A 9106-nucleotide genomic window follows, 5' to 3' on the forward strand; every position below is an offset into this window, starting at 1 on the left:
TTATTTATTTATATAAGCACTGGGTACAGTCTGAAGCGCGGGAGGGTGAGAGAATTCACCAGAGCCAGAGCTGGGAGCAGAGCAGGCAGAAGGACCGAAGTACACTGCTGAGGGGAGCAGCGGGCGGCAGGAGAGGTCTGCGTGCCATGTGGGACCCTCCTCTGGTGACCGGGGAGCTGCCGGGGATTGAACCGGCGCTGCAGAGGCTGCGGGCAGCTTCGCAACCCAGCGCTCAACCGCTGCGCCACCGGGGAGGCCCTGGGGTCTCTTTTTACCTTTTTGAGTTTGAATCTGTTTTATCTGATATAAGTATAGTTGTTCCTGCTTTCTTTTTTGGTCCATTTGCTTGTAGGATTGTTTCCATTCTTTTACTTTCAGTCTGTTTTTTCTTTTGTAGTTAAGTGAGTTTCCTGGAGACCCAAAAGGTTGGGTTTTGCTTTTTAATCCAACCTGAGACTCTGTGTCTTTTATTGAAGAGTTTTTTTCCATTTACATTTAGGTTAATATTGATATGTTAGCGTATGTATTTGCCATTGTGTTTGTCTTTTCTCTGGTTTTATTTATTTTTTTATTTATTTAATTTTTTTTTGGTCTTGTTTCATTCTTATTTATCCCTCTGTTGGTTCTGGCTTTAGGTCTCCTTGTAGTATTTTTTGGAGTGGGGGTTTAGTCATAATGAAATTCCAGAGTTTCTGTTTGTCTGGAAAGGTCCTTATTCTTTCTTCTTTGAGGAAGGAAAGCTTTTTGGGCTAGAGTATTCTTGGTTGGCATTTGTTGTCTTGGAGTTTGTTGACTATGTCCCTCCACTCTCTCCTTGCCCTTAGTGTTTCTTCAGAAAAGCCTGATGTCAGCCTGATTGGTTTTCTTTTGTATGTTATCTGTTTCTTCCCTCTTGCCATCTTCATTATTTTTTCCTTGTCTTGGATTCTTGGGAGCTTTACTATTATATGTCTTGCTGTATTTTTTCTTTCATCATGGAAGTTTGGTGTTCTTGCTTCTTTTATGTCTATTTTCAGTGACTTCTTCATGTTTGGGAAGTTTTTCAATTATTTCCTTCAATATTTCTCTGTTCCTATGTCTCTTTCCTCTCCTTCTGAGATTCCTATAACTTGTATTTCCTTTCCTCATGGAGTCAGATAGTTCCCGAAGTCTTTCTTCATTCTTTTTCATTCATACTTCTCTTTCCTTTTCTGTTTTGGTTCTTTTTATTTCTGTGTCTTTGAAAGTACTTACTCGTTCATCCATTTCATCTATTCTGCTATCATTGATTTTCTCAGAGTTCTTTAGCTCTTCTATTTATCCTTTGGTCTCCTTCATTTCTTTCACTTCCCTCTTTAGGAACTCAATTTCATTCTTCTGATCGTTGATTATTTTTCCCTTATCATTGTTTTCCTTAATGACTTCTGTCAGTTTTTTAATCACGGCAATTTTAAATTCTCAGAAGTTCTTCTAAGTCACTGTTGTTGCAATCTGGTGGGTGATTTTCTTTTTGTGGTGTGTCTTTTCCCTGAGGACTTGCTTGGTTGCTTGTAGTTTTTCTTCTCCCTACTGCTTGTTTTCTAATTTGTCCAATGCATTCGGACACTGTGTTGTTGGTACTGGCTGGCATCTCTTTGGTGTGCTCTTTCTGAGATATCGGAATCTGGTAGTCCAATCGAGTCAAATACTGTTATGCCAGAAGTCCAGTAGGGCAGTGATACTATGAATATGTTAATGTTCACTTTCACAGAATATCTTCTCCTTCTGTATTTGTTTAATTCCAAAGGTGTGTCTTGAAGTCCCACAGACTGCCCTGGAGGTGGGGTGGCTGGATTGCTCCCTGGGCTCCAAATCGCTGGATCCCCCTCTGAGCTCCAACTCCCTGCCTGGTGGGACCTGGCTTGTAGGGGCCTTCAGCTCACCTCTGGCTGTGGTGGCAGCCCTCTCCCAGTTCCAAGCAGCCTTGGTTGAAGCAAAGGTACCTATTCTAAAATGGCAAGTAGGAAGCGCACTTCCCTGCGCCCACAGTCTGCCCCAGTGGCGGCTGCAGAATCCCCTCTGGGCTCCAACTGCTGGTCAGACAGGGCCTGGTGTGAGGGTGCTTCACAGCTTACCTCTGGCTGCAGAGGCAACCCTCTTCCAGTTTCAAGCAGTCTTTGTTGAAGCAAAGGTCCCTATTCTAACATGACAAATTGGAAGCGCACTTTCCTGCGCTCGCAGGCTGCTGGAACCCCGACTGCTGGCCAGAGGGGGCCTGGTGTGAGAAGGCTTCCCAGCTCATCTCTGGCTGCTGGAGGCGGGGGCAGGGGTGAGGGGTGGGAGTTTAAGCAGTCTATGTTGAAGTGAAGGTCCCTATTCTAAAATGGCTCCTCAGAAGCACTTTCCTGCACCCGCAGTCTGCCCCGGCCGCGGTGGCTGCCCCAAACCTTTTCCTTTAAATTGCGAAGTAGAGAGGTATAAAAAACCCTATTGCCTTGTTTATTAAGATACAATATTTTAAATATGGACTTCCTTTGTTTTTCAGATTCTTAAGCTCTGTGAGTAAAGATAATCTTGTGTTTCCAGTTCACCATGGCTTCTGCCTCAAGGTAGGAGTGCTGTTTGATGAAAGACATCATGAAACCTGCATGGATAGGGCAAAAGGGCAATAAGTCAGGAAGCCTATTGGAAGGATGGAATGGCTACTCATCTGCCCAGACTCTGAGACCAGAGAGCCACCAAAAAGCCCAAAAGGCCAAAAACCAAAAAAAAAGGGCCATAGCCTAACAAAAGACAGTGCCAGATAAAAGCACAGGTCACTGTCTGTGGTTTCTCACCTGCACACACAATTGCAGGAAACCTCAGGCTCCAGGAACAACAACCATGGGGTTTCTTTTACAGACAGGGGAAACAAAGAGCTTACTATACCCACAATTGGCCAGCACTCTCAACCACCCAGTGATGGTTGCCACCAGTGACCAGGAATGCTGGACAACACTAGCCAGTGGTGATGGCCACTACTGATCCCACAGAGGTGGTGTCAGAGACACCAAGTGTTAATAGCTCTTTGTGAGTTGTTGGGTTATACCAACGACAAACAGCTCTTTCAGACACCAGGCCCAGGACCTTTGGTGCTCCTGTCAGGCAATGTTAGGGACAGGAGTGAAGGCCCAGTCTCTGACAGAGTCCTTCGGCTTCTCTTCCCTTCTCGGAGGTCAGCTCCTGGATCCTTCTTTTCTTCTTTCTTTGGAGGTCAGGAACGGAGTCTTCCTCTTCTTTCTTCTTAGGAGGCTGGCGTTGTCTCTCCCCTCAGCTCCCTCCAACCCTGGCTTATATCCTGTTTCAGGGTGCCCTACCCACAAGTCTTATTGGACCAATTTTCAATCCTGTGGCTTATTGGGCCCTTTATCAATCAGCTTATAGCACCTGATTGGTCCATTTCATGATCCAGGAAGTATACTGTTAAAAGGTCTCTGAGGAGTAACTGCCACAGCAGACTTGTGGTAGAGCAGCAAGGTGAAAGAATACCACTGCTCCTGCAAGCTCCTGCTGCTGAGGAGGCTGGGTCCTGGTAACAAAAGTCTGATTGGACCATTTTTCAATCCTGTGGCTGATGGGACTAAGAACCAATTTAGAACCAATCAGCTCATAATTGCATTTGATTGGCCCATTCCATGATCCAGGAAGTATACTGTTACTTAAAAGGTCTCTGAGGAGTAAATGCCACAACTGACTTGTGTTGGAGCAGCAGGGTGAAAGAACAGCACTGCTCCTGCCAACTCCCAGCGCTGAGGCAGCTGGGTTCTAGTAACAATTACATAAGCTTTTATTCTTCTAATTTTAAATGGCCAAGTCTATGACAATTTAGGCCTTTATTCCTCCTGGCTTCATTAACCACTTGATGTTTAAGAAGCAAAAATGAGAAGAAGTTAAGAGATAGGGACAAGATTACAGAAAAGATACCAGGATGTGTGTGGTAGTGGTCTGATGATATTGTACCAGTATCTATCTACACTTGATCTCAAAATACCATTTACATTGCTCATCTTTTAAGACTTAAAGACAGCTGGCCTCAGGGCTGCTACAGTCCCTGCAGGATTTCTTTCCTACACCAGGTTTTGAATGCCATGTGCAGAAGATGGTTAGGACCTGGGAGCCAACTGCAGCTCTGGTGGTGAGACTGTGTAGAAACCCCAGCTGGCCATGTCTGGATCTGCTGCTAGTAACCTGGTGAGGTCAGGGAAAGAGAGGTATGAAGATGGTTGCTGAGAATTTCGCTCAGTTTGACTACCATGGCTGATCTCTTTTTCTGGTCCACTAAGAGCTTGTTGAATTCCTCACTTCTTCAGAGGTCAGACCTGTACCTCATCCTCCAGCATGGAAGCTAGTGTAGTCAGTGCCTGGAAAGTGAGGTTAAAGTGAACCTTTAATGCATCTAAACTCCAAAGTCTTCAGAGAGGTAACATCTGTATCCCACCCCCCCCCAAGAGTGGGGCTGTTTTCACATAGAGGTCAAAGCCTGAAAAGGGCACAGGCCAGCAGCAGTACCCATCTTGGCAGACCATTCCATTCTCATAGACAGAGTGATGTTTCCAATTCCTCACTGCTCTGTTCCATCCCCTGTGATGGCTATATATAGTCAGGCATTCTGACCAGAGTCTCTTAGCCACTAAATATGTTCTGGCCACCTGTTTTGCTCTCTTCTCCTCACTTCACTCTCTCTACCTGGAACACCCTGTTTCTATCTGTAGAACCCACTCCCTCATCTTTCCTAGACCATCGGCCCTGTGAATCTCACCATTTTCTGTCTACAATAGTACCCCTAGTCCTACTCCTTTACTGCCCTCTCCATCCCTTATCCAGAATAAAGGATGGCCTTCGTCCCCACCTAATAGCATCCTGCATAGCTGTTTGTTGTTGACTTGTGGTCTGTGTACACTTAGAGTAAGTGCTGTGCAAGTGTGGAATAGAGAAACCCCATGTCAATGCTTGGGAAGTGCCTGCTCATGGTCAGCACTCATTAAAAACAAGAACCTCTTACCACCCTTTTGGTTCCCATGGCCACCAATGATAGTTTGAGTAGCAGAAAGATGTCATATATCAAGAAAACCACCTGAACATCCATATAGGCCCTGAATTTGAAAAATGAGAGTTCAGATAGGGAGATTTCAAAACTTTGGGATGTGAGGAAATTTATATTGCCAAATGAATAAGAGAAAGAGAAGGGATGGGTAAAACAGAAGTATGAAGGCAGAGATGCTGGGGCCATTGACTGAGGGCCACTGAATGACTGTTGCCCTTAGATTCACTCTCTATCCTAAATACTTTATTTTAGAAGGACAAGAAATACCCAGTTTCTCTTTAGCATGCCTTCCCTCAAATATAAACTTCTGGAAAACTCACTTATCTGGCACTGTGCCTGATGGTGTCAGGTCTGAGATACCATTCAAGCTTAGATGCTATGCAGTGTTCTCCTCTGGAGTGGTGCTTTAACCTTTTTTTTTTTTTTTTTTTTTTTTGCTGAAGCACTGGCTCTCCTGAATGGCTCCCTCTTCTGTTTCCTGTTGTTGCAGTGGACTTACTTCTGGGAGTGGTACCGGTTTAAAGTTGAAATCCAAGAAGCTGCTTGAGATTCTGAATGCTCTGGAGGAGGAATGTGGCTACAGCAAAGAGGAGATCTTCATTGCCCCACCTGATAATGCTTCAGGGGACTTCACTGATGAGGATTCAGGTGATGAAGATGGCTGGCAAGATGCCCACCTGCCTGGCAGTATGCTGCATGCCTCGGTTGTGCCTGAGGATCCCAGCCCTGGGAAAGATGAGGATGACCTGCAGCTACAGCCAGCCACAAAGAGACTGAAGGCAATAGTTGAACCTCAGCGTGTCTGGACCAAAAGAGATATCCAGCCAGACTTCAGCAGTTGGACAGCATCAGATCCTCACATGGAGGATCTCAAAAGTCAGGAGCTGAGTCCTGTAGGCCTCTTTGAATTGTTTTTTGATGAAGGAACAATTAATTTCATCGTTAATGAAACCAATAGATATGCTTGGCAGAAAAATGTCAACCTGGGTCTCACCATCCAGGAACTGAAGTGTGTCTTGGGTATTTTGATTTTAAGTGGGTATATCTCTTATCCAAGAAGAAGGATGTTTTGGGAAACATCTCCTGATTCACATCATCATCTTGTGGCTGATGCAATTAGAAGGGACAGATTTGAACTGATCTTCTCATACCTGCATTTTGCAGATAACAATGAGCTGGATGAAAGTGATAGGTTTGCCAAGGTCAGGCCTCTCATTGTCCGGATGAACTGCAATTTCCAGAAGCATGCTCCCTTAGAAGAGTTTTACAGCTTTGGTGAGTCCATGTGTGAATACTTTGGCCATCGGGGTTCCAAGCAACTGCGTATGGGGAAGCCCATGCACCTCGGCTACAAGATCTGGTGTGGGACCACCAGCACTGGCTATTTAGTGTGGTTTGAGCCTTCACAAGGCACATTGTTCACCAAACCAGACAAGGGCTTGGATCTAGGAGGCAGTATGGTGGTGAAGTTTGTTGATGCGCTTCAGGAGCGTGGCTGTCTGCCATACCACATATTTTTTGACAAGGTTTTTACAAGTTTCAAACTGATGTCCATTTTGAGGAAAAAGGGGATAAAGGCCACAGGAACTGTTCGTGAGTACAGGACTGAGCATTGCCCCCTTAAAGATCCCAAAGAACTGAAGAAAATGAAGAAGGGAACATTTGATTACAAAGTTGATGAGTGTGATGAGATTATTGTGTGTCGCTGGCATGATAGCAGTGTGGTCAACATCTGCTCTAATGCTGTGGGCATAGAGCCTGTGGGGCTGACCAGCCATCACTCAGGAGCAGCCAAAACACGGACCCAGGTCCATCAGCCATCTCTGGTGAGGTTGTACCAGGAGAAGGTAGGAGGTGTTGGTCGGATGGACCAGAACATCGCCAAGTACAAGGTGAAGATCCGGGGCATGAAGTGGTACTCAAGCTTCATTGGCTATGTCATTGATGCCGCCCTCAACAATGCATGGCAGCTGCATCGGATATGTTCCCATGATGCCCAGGTGGACCTGCTGGCCTTCCGGAGATATGTCGCCTGTGTGTACCTGGAGAGCAATGCGGACACATCATCCCAAGGGAGGCGAAGCAGGCGCCTGGAAACCGAGAGCCGTTTTGATATGATTGGACACTGGATCATCCACCAGGAAAAGAGGACCCGGTGTGCCCTCTGCCACTCACAGACCAATACCCGCTGTGAGAAGTGCCAGAAGGGAGTCCATGCCAAATGCTTTAGAGAGTATCACATCAGGTGATGCCTGAATGTGCCTGTGGGTGTTTGTTTTATGAATTGTAATACTTGTGTTATTTTTGTGTAGGGAAAAACACACCTGGGTACCTGATGATTTGGTTTTATATTTTCTCCCCACCTTCATTACCATTATATTTTCATTGTCCTCAATTATACTTCCTTGTCATTTAAATTAATATTTATTTTAGTTATTTTTAATATGTTAAATCTGTATTTTATACTTTATTTTAATTTATGGGCCCCTTTTTATTCAAATAGACAAACAGATATAACCAAAAACTTTAGAGAAACTTATGTGAACAATAAAAGACTTTTAAGCTTGTATGCTATTGATTACAATCTAAGATATAGGTAACAGTTTATTAATATTGTATAAATATGATGAAAGATAATCTGCATCATATTTACTTCTTTGTGTGTGTGTGTTAAAGTTTTCAACATTCTTGTTCATTTTTTCACATTATAGCTTTTTCCCTCCAGGTGTGGTCACCATAGATTTCCCACCACCAAAATGCCCACAATCCTGTACCACCCTGTACCAAGCTTTCTCTACTTTCTCCTTTTCCACCCCTACCCCTCCTGAGTGTCTCAGATCTGTATTCTCTTTTCGAGGATCAGTCTTACAACTTGTCTTTGTCTGATCTTTTGTTTGGCTTTTCTAGATTCCACATATAAGTGAGCCATCCAATATTACTTAGAATAATCCCTTCCAGCTCCATCCATGTTGTCACAAATGGCATGAGTTTATAATTTTTGATCACTGAGTAGTATTCCATTGTGTACATGTACCACATCTTCTAGACCTACTTTTCTGTTCTGGGCATTTAGGTTGTTTTCATATCTTGGCTTTATAAATAGTGCTGCAATAAACATAAGCATGTAGGTTTCTTTGTGAATGAGTATTTTTGTGTCTTTGGGTAGATACCTAGGAGTGGAATTGCTCGGTCATATGATAAATCTATTTTTAGTACTTTGAGGAATTGCCACACTTCTTTCTAGAAGGGATGGACCTGTCTACATTCCCACTAATAATGCGAGAGGGTTCCTTTTTTGTCGCACCCTTGCCAGCACTTGTTTGCAGTTTTGTTGATATGGGCCATTCTCATAGGTGTGACATGATATCTTGTTTTGATATGCATTTCCATAACAGTAAGTGGTGATGAACATATTTTTTTCCATATGTATGTTGGTCAACTACAAGTCTTCATTGTAGAAATGCCTATTTAGCTTTTCTGCCCATTTTTTTTAATGGGTTTTCTTTTTGTTGAGTTGTGTAAGTGCTTTGTAGATCTTCAATAGCAATCCCTTATCAGATGTGTGATGTGGAAATATTTTCTCCCATTCAGTAGTGTGTCTTTTTGTTTTGGTCACTGTCTTGCTGCACAGAAATTTTTTAGTTTGATATAGCCCTGTTTGCTTATTTGCCCCTTTATTTTCCCTGCTGCTGGAGATGAGTGTTTTGCCTATGTTTTCTTCTATGTATTTTATGGTCTCAGGTTTCACATCAAAGTTTTTTGCCCATTGACTTAATTTTTGTGTGTGATGTGAGTTAGTCACCTACCTCACATTCGTTTGCATGTGGCAGTCCAATTTCCCCAGCACCATTTATTGAAGAGACTTTCCTTGTTTCAGTGTGTATACTTTGCACCTCATATATTAGTTTTCCATAATGTGTGGATTTATTTCTGGGTTTTAAATTCTAGTCCACAGGTCTATATGTCTGTTTTTGTTACAGTCCCATGCTATTTTGATTATTATAGCTTTATAGTATAGTTTGAATTCCAGAAATGTGAAACCTCCATTTTTCACTATTTTAATCA

At 43.5% G+C, this 9106-nt stretch overlaps 1 protein-coding gene across 1 annotated transcript in view; it reads left to right on the top strand.

The window, feature by feature from the left end:
• PGBD2 (piggyBac transposable element derived 2) overlaps positions 1 to 7290 on the top strand; it is a gene marked incomplete at both ends in the record, with an annotated part of 60534 nt that extends 53244 nt beyond the window's left edge. The window contains one exon of the mRNA XM_084252669.1: positions 5532 to 7290. Coding sequence (XP_084108795.1) covers positions 5532 to 7290 — 1759 coding nt within the window. The remainder of the gene's footprint in view (positions 1 to 5531) is intronic.
• Positions 7291 to 9106: the final 1816 nt, after the last annotated feature.

The sequence above is a fragment of the Talpa europaea genome (assembly GCF_964194135.1).
Source record: "Talpa europaea genome assembly, chromosome: 13".
NCBI classification, from domain to species: Eukaryota; Metazoa; Chordata; class Mammalia; order Eulipotyphla; family Talpidae; genus Talpa; species Talpa europaea.